The sequence below is a fragment of the Budorcas taxicolor genome, chromosome 20 (assembly GCF_023091745.1).
Source record: "Budorcas taxicolor isolate Tak-1 chromosome 20, Takin1.1, whole genome shotgun sequence".
Taxonomy (NCBI): domain Eukaryota; kingdom Metazoa; phylum Chordata; class Mammalia; order Artiodactyla; family Bovidae; genus Budorcas; species Budorcas taxicolor.
Window position 1 is genome coordinate 29,685,793 of NC_068929.1, and position 18,969 is coordinate 29,704,761.

General features: G+C 36.1%; 1 protein-coding gene across 1 annotated transcript in view; it reads right to left on the reverse strand.

Annotated features, from left to right (window-relative positions):
- Window positions 1-18,969, reverse strand: part of ITGA1 (integrin subunit alpha 1) — a 164,932-nt gene that overhangs the window by 25,299 nt on the left and 120,664 nt on the right. The window contains exons 12-17 of the mRNA XM_052658983.1: window positions 17,126-17,268; window positions 13,899-14,042; window positions 12,500-12,757; window positions 9,789-9,919; window positions 3,161-3,327; window positions 1,659-1,795 (exon numbers count right to left, since the gene is read on the reverse strand). Coding sequence (XP_052514943.1) covers window positions 1,659-1,795; window positions 3,161-3,327; window positions 9,789-9,919; window positions 12,500-12,757; window positions 13,899-14,042; window positions 17,126-17,268 — 980 coding nt within the window. The remainder of the gene's footprint in view (window positions 1-1,658; window positions 1,796-3,160; window positions 3,328-9,788; window positions 9,920-12,499; window positions 12,758-13,898; window positions 14,043-17,125; window positions 17,269-18,969) is intronic.

Here is an 18,969-nt window from a genome sequence, read left to right on the forward strand (position 1 = left end):
ATATCATTTCTCTTGAGACTTGGAGCTAAAAAACACTATGTAATACTTCTAGGAATATCTCTCAACTTCAAGAGAGAAACCCTTCTTTAAACTGAGTTGCATTTCTTTAATATGATATATCCCTTGAGTTGTAAGAATTTTATAATGTGACAGGGTATGAAAATAATATGGATGTGATCAATATTGTCTTTATTACCATCAGTGACAGCCATCATTTATGGCATGGCCAGAATTATGAGCTTTATACACATTATTGAGAATTATTTCAACAATCTTCTAAGACACATAATAATTATAATCTTTATTTTACAGATAAATAAATAAATAGATAAATAAAATAAAACTTTATTTTTACAGATGAATAAAACTAAGAGACTAAACCACTTTGTCAAAATTACTCAGAAAGTAGGTAAGCTGGGCTACAAATTCCCTCCTGGCTGACTCCATAAAAAATGTTAAAGTATCCATCAAAATCCAGAAGTATTTTGGAAATTTTGAAACTAGTTCATTCCTTTCAATACCAGTGCCTAGATATAGCTAGATGCTAAATTTTTGGAGAAATATATACAACAGTGAGTAGGTCGGAGGCATTGCCAAATCTGGTTTCACACCTTTTCAGATTTTATCCAAGTCCTAACTCCTAAAGTTTCAATTCTGATGAAGCAAATAGGAAATTAACTCCATTTTTATTTTTCTCACCACAGACTGAATTCAATGCTGATCAAAAAAGCTTATCTTGATATATGTCGTGAGGAATATTGGCTTGAAAATCGCTGAGGAAGAATAAATGTGGCACACCAGCTTGCATATCTTCTGTCACTTTCCTGCCCCTGACTACAATGTTTTCAAAATATGAAATATTCATCAGGAATAATGAAGTACGTCAGAAGTAGGGGCAAATAGGCTTATTTCATTTAAAATTCCAAGATCATGTTCAAGTCTCAGATTCAATCTCCATTACTAAAGTCAGTGTTTTCTCAGTACATCTGTTCTGCTTTTCTTTTTCTTTAGTGTCACATACATTTTAAGAGACTCTTGCTCCACGTACACAGTGATCCAATCAAATACATTTCAAATGGTTCAAACTGGCTTAGCAGCCATCTCTAGAGGTTAATAATTTGCTTTCCAAGGCTCCCTCATCCACTAAAATAGAAACAGGTAGCATAAAGCTTACAGATGATGGAAAATGCGAGATATTTTTCCTTCAGTCTGAAGACAAAGAGTGAAACATATAGTTCAACGGACAAAAACAGACCCCAGAAAGCATAAGGCCCAATAGTTCCCCCTCAGGGCATTTAACCACTTAGCCACAATTGACAGACAAGGCCTGCAAAAGTTCAGTGATGCTTTCAAGTTGAAAGAATGAATGAAATCAATAAATGAATGAAATACAAGACCTCTATCAACTGGTGCACCGTGCCTTTTACTGTTCCATAATATATGGATGTCTGATAACATACAGAAGGAATATGAAAGAGAGCTTTATGAAATATATTTGGAAATTAGGAAATCAGATCTGTGATTTTCTAAGAAAACGGAACAAAGTTTAATTCATGATTTGTACTTTGACATAAACGTAAGATTGACTGACTTGAGATAAGGCATCTCTATTTTATTTTGATCTGGAATAAGTCAGCTATTATATATGATTTACTTGCCAACATGTAGAAGGAATGTTTAGTGCATTCTGACTCTCGAACTGTGATGTTCCTTTGAATCTTCCTCTCTTGAGTTCCAGAGAAAAAACTCCGTGATATCTGTCTTAGAGAATCTAGTGTGACACGGTATTGCATATCTATAAAAATAAAAAAAGAATAATTGGCAGACATGTTTATTTGGGGTTATTATCATATGATCCAGCTCATTAATATTACAGAAAAATCTCTAGAGCAACCACTCAACACAAGTGATTCAGCATATTCACACTACTGTAGTACAATGGTATTTGCAGTCATGAAGATAATCTTGAGGAACTCTAAAGAACTCTCCAAGTTTGCAAGGCTTTTAATGTTTAATTATACTTATCAAGAAATGTATATGTATGTTTACACACACCTACCTACATACCACCTAACTTCTTGACCATGTGGGTATGTTCACTGGGTTTTCACTTAGTTTTTTTTTTTTTTTTAATTTAGAAACTTTAGACCCTGTTTAGAATATTGACTATGTTGTATTTCAACAGAGGCAAAAATATACATTAATGATATTTTAAACTTATATTATAAAAGATGTCATTTTCGACTATTCAAAGGATATAATAAAATAAGTTAAATAAATAAAAGTTTAATAAAATAAGCATACCACGATAAGGAAAACAAGTTAGGCCTTATACCTTATATGAAGGCAGCAATCTTTCTTATTTCCTTGCTTAATTATTATATAAAAATAAGACAAATAATGTTGCATATGATAATGTAAGTCATTATTTTACATTCCTAGACCTCATTTATCTTCCAGGCAGAGGTCTATTGCAGATCATAAATAGGCACATGTAGTGCAAGCTAAGAAAAATAGATTCTAAGGACTAATCGTTTTTCTCTTTCTACTTATATTTGGTTTGCAGACTAAACTACTATTGGGCAGCCAATGATCGCCCCAGTTTTGGCTCCAACATGTTTCAGTATCATTAAAAACTGCTTTAGGAATTGTAGAATATAGGCAAAAAGGGGATACCCAGGCTGATGTGATGTGCCTGAGAACACACATGGGATCTGTTTGACCCTAAAATACAAGGGTCACCTTCTGATTGGGGCAGAGATCTCAGGAAGGTAGGGGCATTCAGGTCCTTTGTAATACCAGTCTTACTGGAGAGAACCCAGTTTTCAACTCTGCCTTAGAACTGGTGACTGTTTCTCTCTCTTTCTCTGGCACTTGACTGTTCAGAGTAAATAGAAGAGCCAGAGGAGAAATACGGAATCCAGCTACAGAAGGCAACCAAATATAAGTATGTAGTTTCTGCTCCAGAATTTACAGGTTCCATAACCCATTCCTTCTACATTAGAGTTTTTTTCAAGGTTCAGTATGTTCACAGAGGCAGATGTGATGTCAGATTCCTATCATCGAGGGAAATACACTATCTTACTGGATTCATCCTGTGGGAGCAAATAGAATACACTGTCCTCCTGCTCCAAAGTACTTCTGTATGTATGACACTTACCAGCTTCATAAACCACGTTTTCTTTGGACTTCAATTTCACATTGAAACACACCGTGGCATTTATACACACCGTTTCCTTTCCCTCCACACGGCAGTTTTTCTTTTGAATATTCACTTTATTGGGTTCAAAATTCATGGTCACTTTAACAACAGCCACATCTCGAGACCTGCAAACACATAAGCCATGGGGAATCACTATTTATTTTTACATTTAATGCATGCCATCCTTTTGGGAGTGCGAGATGAGTGAGTGATCTGAGATGCTTCTTCTTTGTATGCAGCATGGGTTCTCAGGATGCCTTTCTCTCATGAAGCTTTGATACAGAAGAGATTGCATCTGACATTCTGAAGATACCCTGGTTATTCTGGAACCATGGTAGGCATTGGGTTCTGAAGGGGGGCAGAATATGTCACCCTAAAATATGACTATAGGAGTTCAGGACACCCCACCGCAAAGCATGCCACTTTGGTATACGGATTGTTTGAACTGCAGGCACTTAAAATACAAGAAATGCTGAGAGGCTTTCTCAGAACTCCAATTAACTGCCTAAAGATGCATCCTCTAAAGAGAACTCAGTTGTCATAAATCCTTTCCCAGGAGTTTCATCAACCAGAGAAGACTGACGTCACACGAGAGGAGGCTGGAGTGGACACCATACCCGGACAAACTTTGTTACAAGCTGTTTTACCTCCCATCTGTTCTTTTAAGGGCCTATTCATCTTTCCTAAAAATCACCCATTTTCCCTAAGAGGTCTACATCTCCCTTTCCTTTCCCTACTAAGATAATTTTTAAGTGTGAATTCTAAGCTACCTCAGAGAGTCATTCATTATCTCCCATGTATACATGAGGTATACGTGTTCTAATAAACTTCTGGGTATTTTCTGGTTTTCGTTTGTTTTAGGTTTTTCTGTTAATCTGTCTTTTATTACAGAAGTCTCAGCCAGGAAATCAGAAAGGTACAAGGAAAATTAATTTTCATTCCCTACAATTGATAGGCCAAGGAACTGTAATTGCCTATGAGAGAAAAGAGATGAAATCAAGTGGCCAGGTGCAACCTCAGAGCCAAAACCATATTTTCAGCACCTTCAAGTTTGTTCCCAACCTGGGAAGAGTCCAGAGGACCCCTGGACAACTTTGTTGCACTCTAACACTTGTCTGTTCTTCGTGTAGGGTCAGCCCTGCTCCTGTTTCTGGGAAAGAGAAGCAGAACAGCGTGAGAAGAACTGTGCTATCCATTCTTATACACGTGCTATTTATTATTCACTTACGTTTTAAATTAGCTTTCATAACAAGACATATTATTTTCCTCTGTTTTATATATAACCAAGACTTTGAGAGATTATTTTGTCAGAAGCTGTCCAGGGATTTAAACTAGGATTTAAACCCAGTCTTTCTAATTCCAACGTCTGGTGATTTCCACTAATCCAAATTGAGAGCACAGTAATCCAAAATTAGGCAAAGAGAGTATATGGAGCCTGAGGTCAATGCCTTAGAATGAAGCCAGTATAACTGTTAAATACCTTTATGTGGCTTTTGCTTTGCAATCAGACCGGCTCTTAGAATCCGCCTGCCAATGCAGGAGATATGGGTTCAATCCCTGGCCGGTAAGAGGCCCTGGAGAAGGGAACGGCAATTCACTCCAGTATTCTTGCCAGGAGAATCCCCATGGACAGAACAACCTGGTGAGCTACAGTCCATGGGTTGCAAAAAAGTCAGACATGACTTAGTGACTAAACAACAACAATGATCTTGTGAATACATAGGACTCTGCTTATGTTTTTGCATTAAAAAAAATTATATATTTTTTCTCTTAAAACAATTTACCCATAGAAAATATGAAAATATAATAAAAGAAACAAAAAATACAAAACAATTATAATTCTATCACCCAGCACTAATCACTATTCATATATATATATATAGAGAGAGAGAGAGAGAGAGAGGAGAGAGAGACACACACACACATACGCACACATATGCATATATAAACACTGGCCCAAATACATATATAAGCATACCTATTTAAAAATATTACAAGCAACTTTCCAACATTTTTGTTTTTATGAGAACATTATGAGAGTCACAGGGACAGAGAAGCCTGGTGGGCTGCCGTCCATGGGGTCACACAGAGTCAGACATGACTGATGTGACTTAGCAGCAGCAGCAGCATACTATTCCAACAAATACATGAACCATAATCTATTTATTCAGACTTCTCTTATTGGATATGTATCTTAACTCCTTAAAAAAAAATCTGAAACCTACAGCACTATGATTATTCTAAAGATCATACATCTCTAATCATAGATTTTATCTTTAAAAAATTTTCAATTCAGTTCAGTTGCTCAGTCATGTCTGACTCTCTGCGACCCCATAGACTGCAGCATGCCAGGCCTCCCTATCCATCACCAACTCCTGGAGCTTGCTCAGACTCATGTCCATCGAGTCAGTGATGCCATCCAACCATCTCATCCTCTGTCTTCCCTTTCTCCTCCCGCCTTCAGTCTTTCCCAGCCTCAGGGTCTTTTCCAATGAGTCAGTTCTTCCCATCAGGTGGCCAAAGTATCAGAGTTTCCAGCTTCGGGCATCAGTCCTTCCAATGAATATTCAGGACTAATTTGCTTTAGGATTGACTGCTTTGCTTTCTTGCAATCTAAGGGACTCTCAAGAGTCTTCTCCAACACCACAGTTCAAAAGCATCAGTTCTTCGGTGCTCAGCTTTCTTTATAGTCCAACTCTCACATCCATACATAACTATTGGAAAAACCATAGCTTTGACTAGATGGACCTTTGTTGGCAAAGTAATGTCTCTGCTTTTTAATATGCTGTCTAGGTTGCTCATAGCTTTTCTTCCAAGGAGCGAGCATCTTTTAGTTTCATGGTTGCTGTCACCATCTGCAGTGATTTTGGAACCTCCGCAAATAAAGTCTCTCACTGTTTCCATTGTTTCCCCATCTGTTTTGCCATGAAGTGATGGGACCAGATGCCATGATCTTAGTTTTCTGAATGTTGAGTTTTAAGCCAACTTTTTACTCTCTTCTTTCACTTTCATCAAGAGGCTCTTCAGTTCTTCTTCACTTTCTGCCAGAAGGGTGGTTTCATCTGTATATCTGTGGTTATTGATATTTCTCCCTGCAGTCTTGATTCCAGCTTGTGCTTCATCCAGTCTGGCATTTTGCCTGATGTACTCTGCATATAAGTTCAATAAGCAGGGTGACAACATAGAGCCTTGACATACTCCTTTCCTGATTTGGAACCAGTCTATTGTTCCATGTCCAGTTCTAATTGTTGCTTTTTGACCTGTATACAGATTTCTCAGGAGGCAGGTCAGATGGTCTGGTATTCCCATCTCTTGAAGAATTTTCCACACAGTTGTGGAAACACAACTGTTTGTTGTGATCCACACAGTTAAAGGCTTCGGTGAAGTCAATAAAGCAGTAGATGTTTTACTGGAACTCTCTTGCTTTTTCAATGATCCAATGGATGTTGGCAATTTGCTCTCTCCTTAGTCTGCCTTTTCTAAATCCAGCTTGAACATCTGGAAGTTCACAGTTTGCATACTTTTGAAGCCTGGCTTAGAGAATTTTGAGCATTACTTTGCTAGCGTGTGAGATGAGTGCAATTGTGCAGTAGTTTGAACATTCTTTGGCATTGCCTTTCTTTGGAATTGGAATAAAAACTGACCTTTTCCAGTCCTGTGGCCACTGCTGAGTTTTCCAAATTTGCTGGCATATTGAGTGCAGCACTTTCACAGCATCATCTTTTAGGATTTGAAACAGCTCAGCTGGAATTCCATCACCTCCACTAGCTTTGTTCATAGTGATGCTTTCTAAGGCCCACTTGACTTCACATTCCAGGATGTCTGACTCTAGGTGAGCAATCACACCATCATGGTTATCTGGGTCATGAAGATCAATTTTGTATGGTTCTTCTGTGTATTCTTGCCACCTCTTCTTAATATCTTCTGCTTCTGTTAGGTCCATACTATTTCTGTCCTTTATCGAGCCCATCTTTGCATGAAATGTTCCCTTGGTATCTCTAATTTTCTTGAAGAGATCTCTAGTCTTTCCCATTCTGTTCTTTTCTTCTATATCTTTGCACTGATCACTGAAGAAGGCTTTCTTATCTCTCCTTGCTATTCTTCTTGCTATTCTTTGGAACTCTGTATTCAGTTGCTTATATCTTTCCTTTTCTCCTTTACCTTTAGCTTCTCTTCTTTTTCTCAGCTACTTATACGGCCTTCTCAGACAATCATTTTGCCTTTTTGCATTTCTTTTCTTGGGGATGGTCTTGATCACTGCCTCCTGTACAATGTCAGGAACTTCTGTCCAGAGTTCTTTAGGCACTCTGCCTATCAGATTTAATCCCTGTCACTTCCACTCTATAATTGTAAGGGATTTGATTTAGGATCATACCTGAATGGTCTCGTGGTTTTCCCTACTTTCTTCAATTTAAGTCTGAATTTTGCAATAAGGGGGTAAAATTTAAGAAAAAACAACATTTTAAGGCTTTTTAACACTTTAGTGACAAAGGCCTGCTAATGGGTTTTAACCAGTGTATCCTTTCACCAGCAATGAATGAGTGAATGAGGGTGTATAGTTTGGATCCTTCAGGTATGTATTTGCCTTGACCTCTCCCTACCCCACACCTCCGCTCTGCTCCACACAGATCTTTATAGAATATATAGCTCAGTCTAGCCCACAGGATTGGGCTCTCCTGGACATCCCTGACTGCTGAGTGGGCCTCTGTTTGTCGCCTGCCAGCTGTATCCTCTCTGAGTTCCCTCTTCAGCACTGCAAATCTTGGTGTTCGTGTTTTATTATGCTGGTTTGGTCCATTTTGCTATGTGATGTCAGGAACCTAACTCTGATATTCTGGCTCATCAATGATAAAGGCTTGACTGGGGGGCAGGAGAGGCCAGAAACAAGTTTTCAGGGCTTTGAAAGTAGCTCTTGACACAAATTGGAGAATAAAAATTGCCCTTAAAACATGTGTATATTTTTCAATACAAGGAGGTGAATACAATAAATATTTGTGGGTAAAGATTATCCTAATGAATTAACCCAGATTTAGCAGTTCAAACAAAAACTAAATATATTTGTTGTTTCCAAAACTGGTGACTTCTGGTTTGGAGCCTTGATTTTCAGTGGTCTTCCCCAAAAGTCACAGACCATGCTGCCTAGCATTCTCCTTTCCTAGGCATTCTCCTTTCCTGCTGCTGCATGGTTAAAAATTTTTAAAAAGCATAATAGTTCCTCTCTGTGTAGTGCATAACTTTTATCTGACCATTAGTTCTTAAGGATTATCTTAAATTATGACAAAGTCATATTTTTCAAGTCTCTATCTTCACCTCTTTCATAATTTTCTTTACTATCCTTCTACATAAAGTTTGAAAAAAGACCATCTGAATCGTACTAAACTAATGATTAATTTGAAAGAGTCAACATATGGACTTTCCATCAAGACATAGTTGAAAATATTTTTTAACTTATTAAATCCTTTTATATGTATTAACAAAGTTTGTGACGTTTTTCAAAATTGTCACACAAAGTTCTTATGAGGTTATTGATATTTTATTTACATTTTTTTGAAATAATCACATTAAAAAAATAAAACACTTTTGAAATTGCCTTTTAACTAGTTAAAGCTAGTTATTAATGCCATTAATTAATAACTTATTTATTAATAAGCTAGTTAATTAATTAAATGGCATTAGTAAACATATCTGACTCTTGATGAGGATGTTACAATTAACTGAAATTAATTTGGGGATGCAGGCATTTTAAAAACTGAGAGAAAACACTATTGTAGATGCTTTTACACTTGACCAACAATATAGTCAGTCAGTGACACACAAACGCCTAGTTCTATGCGCTATGTAAATGAATGAAGAGTCAGTTATCCCTAAAAGCTTGTAAGTAACTTAAATTTAGGGAAACTTTCTTGTTTATATACATCCTGTATGAGGCCCTCTTTTCCCCTATCCCCTGCTCTAAGCAGAATGACAATCACATAATAGATAACCCACATTAAGAGTTGATTCTACTTATTCTTTTAATACAGGTGCTTTATTTTTAAGATTTATCAGTTTCTCAGGTTCCCAAACTGCATACATTTTTTCTGAATATGGGAGCAAAAAAAAAGAAATGGACATTTTGTATACAAACTCTGATCATACTCTGAGCTCTGGTTATTTAGTCACTAAGTCGTGTCCCACTCTTGTGACTCCTCTGTCCATGGGACTTTCCAGGCAAGATTACTGGAGTTGCTATTTCCTTCTCCAGGGCATCTTCCTGACCTATCTGTAAAATATTATCAGATTAACTGGATGTTATTAAAATACATGCCTGCCAATGTAGGAGATATAAGAGACTGGGGTTCAATCCCTGGGTCAGGAATATACCTTGGAAGAGGGCATGGCAATCCTCTCCAGTATTCTTGCCTGGAGAATCCCATGGACAGAGTAGCCTGGCAGGCTACAGTCCATAGGGTCGCAGAGTCTGAACTTGCAAAGACATGACTGGAGCGACTTAGCACACACGCACTCAGGCAAGGACTCAGTAATGCGTCATGTTAATTTGTGGATGTTGTGGATCAGATTAATTGGATGTTATTAAAATACATACCAGAAGAGGGCAGCACCACCAAGGCCCCCAATAGTGACATCAGTCAGACCGTCACCATTTAAATCCATTTCTCCGTGAATGGACTGGCCAAAAAATTTCAGTGTCTCGCCATCTCCCCCTGATGGAATACGCTGTGAAAATACCAACAGAGTTTTTAATGTCAGAAGAGTCTCTTGAAAAACCATTTCAAATAAATCTGAGAACTTGGATTGGTTGACAAAAAATTAAAATGAGAGATCTTTTGGAAACCTGCCCAAGAGGCCCCTCATGTGGGGACACAGGACTTACTCAGATGTTCCCAAAGGATATTCTTTTTATAGTGCAGACAAAATCATTTCAGGGTTACTGACACCAGAGAGAGGGAAAAATATTATATAACGTCATCTTGTCTAACCCTCAAGGAAAACATTATGAGTAATTGGCTCTGCTTTCTAGTTTCTGTTCAATTCCATTACACAGAGATATTTAAAGGTACTGGAAACACATCTGACAAGCAAGAGAGGGAATGGAAAATTATCCTAGGGTCAATTTGGGGTTCATTGAACTTTGAGGTTGGGTATAAATAATACATTCTATCAAATACATTTTTCAATATGTGATCTTTACTGTCTGTCAAAAATGGTACTGAAAGTCAAGAGCACAATAGATTCTATTTCATTCACATGTATCCACAGTGTTGGGAAGCACAAATGAATAGGGAGTTCTCATGTACATTACCATACATAATATGTGTGACATCTGCACTTCCTAACTTAGCTCAGGTTCAAGCTGATAGCATTTTAACAGAACCTGTTGGCAGGGAGTCCTGACTGACAAACTCTCCCTAAACTTGGAGTCTCCTTATCCTATCTTCCACTTAAATGTCATAAAATTTAAGAAGCCAAATAAGGCAAAGCAAATGAAAACATTTTTTCAAGCCTAAAGGTTGTGGTTCATTGTAAAATTGTTTCCTTATATTTTTCAGCAGAGAAAGCAGGAGTTATTGACCCCATCGCTTCTGGAGGGCTTGATTCAGTTTGATTCTGGATCATTCCATACACAAGCAGCACCTCTAGTTACCACAGAAATGAATGAGCACATTTCTCACCTATTCTTGGGAAAGCATTCTGCCAATAATTAAACAAACTCAACTCTAATATTCTTTATTGTTTTTGTTGCTTAAAGCTGCATCTTGATTTATCATCATTTTACAAAATAATTGCTTAAGATAATCTAGTCTACTTATTAATGATTTTAAAATACTTATTTTTATATTGCAAATGCCACTCCATTAAGTTTGAAGTACTGAACCGGAATGAATAATGTGAAGAACACAGGAAAGAAACTCCTTCTTCCAGTACCTGATTTCATCACACTCCAATAGTTAATATTGCCTGTTTCCAGTTATGAAGTACCATGAAGATTTTTAACAGAAGCAAATCACTTATTAAACAGATCGGAGTGTTGTTAGTGAAAATATGCTACTGAAATATGCCCTTTATTTTGTTTTTCACTATTAATGCCATTATGACAATGAAAAATTAAGGACAACTTCACAAGACATGAATAGATTTTGAGAATTCTGTTGACTATGGAGCCAAAGAATATTTACAAAATAAAAAGAAATAATATTTTTTCTGTTTTTCTTTTCATGAGTTAGAAAAGTAGTGAATTCTATTTTATTCATAAGTAGTTGTTCAATGTCCAATTAACTATGGTTACTTAAAAACAGACAATTACATTAGAAGAGTCCCTTTAAATTCTTTTACTTTTGTAATATATAAAACACTTCTGTAAATGGACATTTTTCTCATGTAGGAAAAAGTTCTAATTTATATATTAGGCTCTAATTTATAGAGTCATTAGCTGACAATAAATTTAAATCAAGAACAATAGAAATCCCCTGCAGGTTAAACTTAATTATTCAGATTTTTTCCAAGAGGGATTACTTGGTAGAAAATTACAAACCTTCAGAAGTCCAAATTTATTTTTATGAAAATACACCAATTTAATTCATAAATATAAACTTAATGTGATTTTATTATAAAAACATGGGTACTGAATATAAAAACAATTTCTTCTCCTTTATATCATATATATTACTATATATATATATATATAGTAATACTATATATATATATATATATATATAGTATACTATATATATATATATATATATATATAAAATTACTATTCTCTTACTCAGAAAGTGGTACCCTCTGTTTAGGATCAGACACACTGTAGTTGGTAAATAGCATCGTTAAAAAGTGCTCTTTTGTTTTGTGTTTTTACCATTTCAAAAGATCTAGTCAATTGTAAAGCAATTATCCTTCAATTAAAAAAAAAAAGATTAAGTCATGGAGACAAGGCATATGACAACAGAAAAGAAAAACTAGACAAAACAATAAAATATTCAATACAAGTAATTTTACTATGAAGAAAACTTAGAAATCAAGTTTCCCAAGAGCCAGAAGAAAAAAATAGTTTGTGAAGCAAGACAGGTGATGCCTGGTATTGAACCCATTTATCAGTTAAGGGCAAGAATCACAGGATTAAAAATACATGAATCATATAATAAACCAATGCTTCCTCAATGACTAATAAAATTTTAAAAACCCCATACATTGCTACTGACTGTATGACTATATACCATTACTGTATTTTGGTAACATCCATGCCTGTTACACTAAAATAATAAATAAATGAAGGGATCTGTAGGCTTCACTTCTTACTTGTGCATACTCTTCCCTTATAGTCTTGCCACTTCCGTGATAAATGTACACAGCTCCTCCGTGATCATCTTCCAAGGGCGCTCCAATCACAATGTCATTAAATCCATCAAGGTTGAGATCTTTCACAGCAGCAATAGCTGTTCCAAAACGAGCCCCACATGGCTCATTTTTGTTTTCCTTTGTGCATGAATTGTGCTTCAGAGATGAACAACAAGTCTGCTTAATGGGTTCCAGGCTCATTTGATATTCAAACCTTGTCTGGAAGAAAGATAAACAGAATCCTTATGGATTTCTGTCATAACTACAGCAGAGCAAAGTTTTAAAGTATGTACTAAATCAGTGCTATTAAAAACCATTTGTACCTGAAGGGTAAAGTTTGCAAAATTTCTTAAGAAGTGTGTCTATCTGAGAGCAAAATTAGAAATTTCCACGAACAGATTGTAGGAGTGTAGGCAAGGATGTACTGCGGATTTTAATGGAGTCTCTTTTTATGTAATCGAATGAGTGTATAATTCATCAGCAACTTTTTAAAGCTAAAGAGCTGGATTTTTAAATTCTCAATTTGTGTCACTATCCTTTCTTTATTCATTATTGCGTTTTTCGGAAAAGCCTCTCTATATTCTTCCCGACAAAGGACAGAAATGATGACTAGGAAAACAGTTTCTCGGGAAAAAGGGAAAAACAGTACAGGACCAAAAAATGTTGACAGGAGGAATAAAAAAGATGATAGGGAGAAAGATACATAATTTATGATTAAAATAATTAAATGGGAAAGACTAAAAATTTAACAAGCTAAATAGATATATCCCAACTCTGCTGTACACAACAAAAATTCTTCTTATGAAGAAGTCAAGAATTATTTCACTTAGCAAATGATGTCTGAAGCTAGGATCAGAGAAACAAAAATCTCACTGCAGCTGAGTGAAGTATTCCAAAGAATACTTGGAAAGCAGTTTGCTCAGTGTTTGGTATGACTGCCATAACATTCACTACTTCTCTGCAGTCTTTCCTCACTCCTCCCTTTACACACACACGTGTGTGCCCATACACACTCACTCAACTCAGTTCAGAGCTTGAACTGTTAATGTGACCCACTTCTAGACCAGAGCTCACTAATAGTTGCCCTGCGAATTTAAGAACCTAGTGAAATTTATTTATCTTTATTCGATATACTCTTAATAAAGTTCACATTTATAAGCAGAAAATATCTAACTGTCTGAGTTATTTTGCTACAATTCTAAATGTTCATTTAGAGGCTGAGGGGTTAGTCGGGTAGATTGGCCCCGAAAGCTTCCTTGTTCCTTTTGCCAGAGTGAGTGAAAAATTAGAACATTATTAACTGAAATTTTAAGAAACAAAGAAAGAGATTTTCCTGAATTTCTACCAAAGTAACCATTACCTGATTCAGAGCGTAGACATACACTTTTCCTTGTTCTTCCTTCTCACTTCCCATGAACATGGGAGCCCCCACTAGAAGAATATCAGTATTAGAATCTTTATCAATGTCAACTGTCGTTAAAACACTTCCAAAGTAGGAACCAATCTAGGACACAAGACAAAACAGAACAAAACAGTCTGATAAACATCAGAACCTCTCAAGGAAACTAAAAACCTGCATTTCTCTTAAACCAATCGAGAAGAGTATCTGGGATTCAGATGACAAAGGAAATGAAATATAGAAATTGATGCTCCCTGAGAGCTCTTTATAGGTTCTGAATGAAGTTAATGAATATTAGTCAGTTCCATCCAGGAGGATGAGCAGCTGTCATATTAGAGTCTGTAGCTTGAGAATAAGAGTAAGGATTTTCTTTGGATTTTTACCCTAACTTCTCTTCTGCATGAATTAGAAAAGACCAGTAAGAATAGAACAATTTTTTTAAAATGAAATGAACAATACAGGGCATTTCCCAGTGGCTTCAGTACATGCTTAAATACAATAAGATGAAAATATAAACTGAAATACACCACAAGGAATTGAATTATCTTGGAACATTGGGGCAGCATATTTTACCTTAGAATCTTAGAAGACTGTCATCATATGTTCTCTTTAATGACAGGAATGAGTTTTAGAGAAATCCAGGGTACTTGTGCTTCACTAAGTGCAATAACTTTCCCAAATATTGACCTGTGTTTGAAGTTTGATGCTCTTATCATTTTCTCTTTGAAACTTCCTGTCTTGGCCTCCATGATGTCACTTTTGCTCTCATGGTTCTACCACTGTACCATAGATCACCCTTTCACTTTGATGACTCCTTTCTCTCCTTCCATCCCCTAGACTGTGACCTCGCCTAAGCTCAGAACTGCAACTATTCTATTCCCTTAGATAATTAATTCTTCCCTAACAATTCCCACTATCTTAACTGGCAGATTTCACTCCATCCTCCGCAAGACCCCCAGTTCTACATTTTTACACATTGCTAGACATTTAGACAGTTGCTAGATGCTGATTTTTTGAACGTCCTTTTCTCACAGGCTCATGAAGGGTTTAAAAAGTCTTTGCTTTTTAGATTGAATTAATTACAAATATAACTAAAAAATTTTTAAGGTCTGACAATATTGGCCCTTCATTCCTACATGGCAATAGCCATCCAGAGTTGAGCAGGGGCTAAGTCACAAGCTGTCCAGGCCTTGGCTCCCACTTCCTCTTGTCTTCTGCCCAGCAGCTTTTTCACTGGCTCTACCTCCCTGCCACTTGCAACCATTTGAATTTGTGCTCACTGTTATAGAAAACATGTCTAAAACCAAATACCACTAAAAAAAAAAAAATTAAATTGCTTGAGTTGCTGACATTTTAATCATGGTGCCTTCTTTCTCCCAGACTTGAAACTCAAATTTTTCATGATTTATATAATTTGTGATAGTCTTCTCAAATGCTCATACGTTGGGTTTTTTTTATACTAATTTTTCATTTCCTGTCTTTTAGACAATTAATAGAGTGATAACAGATCTAAGGAGCTTCCCTGGTAGCTTAGTGGTAAAGAATCTGCCCGCAATGCAGGAGATGTAGGAGATGTGGGTTTGATCACTGGGTCAGGAATATTCCCTGGAGGAGGAAATAATACACTCCAGTATTTTTGCCTGGGAAATCCCATGGACAGCGGAGAGTGACTGCCTGTAGTCCATGGGATCACAAAGAGTTGCACACAACTGAGCAACTGAGCAATGCAAGTATACAGCAGACCTAAGACGTCATCCAAATGATTTATTTTACAGTCTTGTCAGTTCTTCCTTATTTATGTCTGCCACATCCCTTCCTTATGTCTGCCACATCCCTTCCTTTTCCACTTTTATTGTTGATCTATCGTTTCAGGTTCTTTTCACCTCATCCTTGACCTCCAACAAGAGCCTTGTTTTTATTGTTGATGGATTTTCTGATTATGGGCAAAGGGCTAATAACACCCTCTCACCTGCTAAATGAGAATCTGACCTTTGGCTTCCTGTCACTGTGTAATACGAGGAGAGAAGGATTTCAACACTTAGCAACATTGAGTGTGGTGACAAAACCTCTGATTGGGATGTTGCATTTGGGCTGGGGGGAATGATAACTACTTGATGGAAATAATATATTTTGGGCTTCCTAGAAACCAGTGACTCTTGAAACTTCATGCCTTTAACAAGACCCAGGGAAGCTATGTCTACGGTGCTACTAGAAAAGATCTTGCCTCCTGTAGGGCTTTAAAGCCAGGGCAGCAACTGCACCTGCTTGAAGCATCTGTCTCTTGGCAGCTCAGCTGAGCCATTTGCTGGGTGCCTGTCAGGGTTCCTGCAGGAGAGGGAGGCTGGCACTGCCCTGCCCTTCTGAGTATTTCGTGTGTGTGTTGGGGGCGCAGGTAAACCAAAGACTGGGACTATTTAGTGAAGCCCAAGAATGCTTCCATCCCATGAGGAATGTAGAATAAAACTAATACAATCTCATTCTAGAATACTTGGAAAATGCAGAAAACTATGAAAAAAGGAATAAAAATTACTTAAATTATCAGAATTTAATAATAACCAATAGCAGAGATGTTTCATTCAATTAAAAATATTTATATATAGTTATATTGCATATTGCATATATAGTTTTTCTTAAATTACTTTTACTATTCAATATTATCAAAAGAGAATTCTCTGATTTTATGTGTTACAAATTATTTCCATCACCTCCAGGAGAAAATCTGAATTCTTTACTCCAACACTCAAAACCTCACACAATTGGGACCTACTTTTTTTAACTGGCTCTTTCTGCCTGTCTACATTGTCTTTCCTCTCGACTAGCCCACATTTTATCTCCTAAGAAGACTTTCTGTACCAATCCTAGCTTATGGCTCTTTCCATCTTCTGAATTTGCTATCTGTGGGACTGGCACTTCCATACTTCTTACTGTCTGAGATTCCTTTTGCATTTATTTATATGTCTGTATCTACATCAGTATCTATTTTTCTGACCTCTATCTCCATCCAGCTGAAATTTTCCTGATGCCAAAGATGCAGATAAGTTTACATACCTCCAAGAAACCTAACACGAGACCCTATATACTGTGGATGTTGAATATGGGTGTTTTTAAAAGTTTAGGACAATAGATAATTCAATTTACACAGGAAGAATATGAATGGATTAATTTAAAACGACAAGTTTGAAGCTTACCTGTTCTCCATTGAGTGTCTGGAGAATCCTGATGTCTCTGCCCTCCATCCTATAGATGACAACCTGGCCTGTATGATTGTACCGCGGCTGTCCAGCAATGTAGAGCACATCTCCAGGAATAGTGGCAGAGCTTACTGTGTAACCTAACAAAAGAGAGACGCCAGATATACTTGCTGGCCCCTTAGAGTCTGCATGGAATAAATTAAGATCTATTTTAAATAGCTGGGAGAATCATTTTTATATGTTTATATGGACGTCTTTTTTTTTTTGAAAATAAATGTTTTCCTTAATGCAGGTAAATTTGTGTTGGTTACAGCTTTTTGTTTGTCCCCTGATTATCTACCACAGTTGCTTCATTCTGAAATGTATTTTCCTCAAAACTTTAGATTTTCACTGTTAAAAGGTACAAATGATATGACAATGACAGAAAAACACACATATATACACACATATATACAACTCTTGTAATCTCAGTCTACTCTTTGGTAATAAACCAACTGTATTTCATTTGGATGCATGTGTTTATGCTATAGAAATTGATAATTTTATACAGTTGGAATCATAGTAAATGTAAACCTTTTGGGTTTTTGACTGTAATTTTAAGTGGCTGAAGCTTATTTATCTGAATTAAAGTATAAATGCATTGTGTTTATACCGCAGGACCATTTCCTGATGAAATGGTGGAATTTACGTGGTTTTACTTTTTTGGCATAACACTTAAGTCTGCAAAGACATCTTAGAGCACTTACTTTTTTCTTTCTTTTGGACTTTTTTGATGACAAATTTCAAGGACTAGATTACCAGATCAAATTTTTAATGGTTCTTATAACATCTGGCAAATTGTTTCCAGAATATTTGTACTAATTCATTCCATGAAAAGCCATTGGAGAGGGTAGTTTCACCAAAATTTCACAAACATTAGGTATATAACTATTATTTAAAATTGTGGATGCTCTAATAAATGTTAAACAATATACCTTGCCATGATTTTTATTTTCATTTGTTTGATTAAAAGTGAGCTTGAATAACTATCTCTCATGGTAATCATTCCTCTTTTTAATTGAGCTTTTATGCCCTTTAAACTTTTAAAGTCTTTAAGACTGATTATTATTAATTTTGAATGAAGAATTATATTTATTGTTTGTATGTCTAGAGAACGGAGCTGAACAAATAGATAAAAATTACCATGTGTAGATTTCAACTTTACTGAAGGAAGAAATGTTCTAATAACCAGTGCTGGCCACCCCTGGAGTAGAAGGAAGATTATTTTTCCAAATGCTACAGAATAGCACTACTTACTGAGAAAAAGATTATATTGATAATTTACTTACCAAGTATTTTACCATAAGATAATAGTTTCACTTTCTTTCAGGACTTTAAGAGAGAAACAGAGGTTTTGTGCTCAAATATATTTATTTTTACAAATGCTAGGGGAACACAATTCTTCAGTCATATTTTCTTTCGTAACTACTTTTCTTACAATTTCATTGCTTCATCTTAGAGCTTTTTTAAAAAAATTACTATACATAATAGACTGTAAAATATTCTTTTTCAGACATGTAATGTGTTATATTTTTGTTACTAACCACAATATTGCTTAGAAAATAAAAACTTTAGGGTAATGTTTATATAAAAATAAATGGAAAAGAAGAATGTACAAAACAAAGGTTATTTTATTTCATGCAGTTCTATTAGAAATATTAAGAAGTGAGTGGGTGAAAGTGTTAGTACACATGGTTTGTTTGTTTGTTTGTTTGTTTTTGCAATTTCAGAGCTATGAATGCAAACTGGTAAAACAGCCTTTAAAAAGTAAGTTGAAAATTATGTTTGAGGCTGGAGTTTTG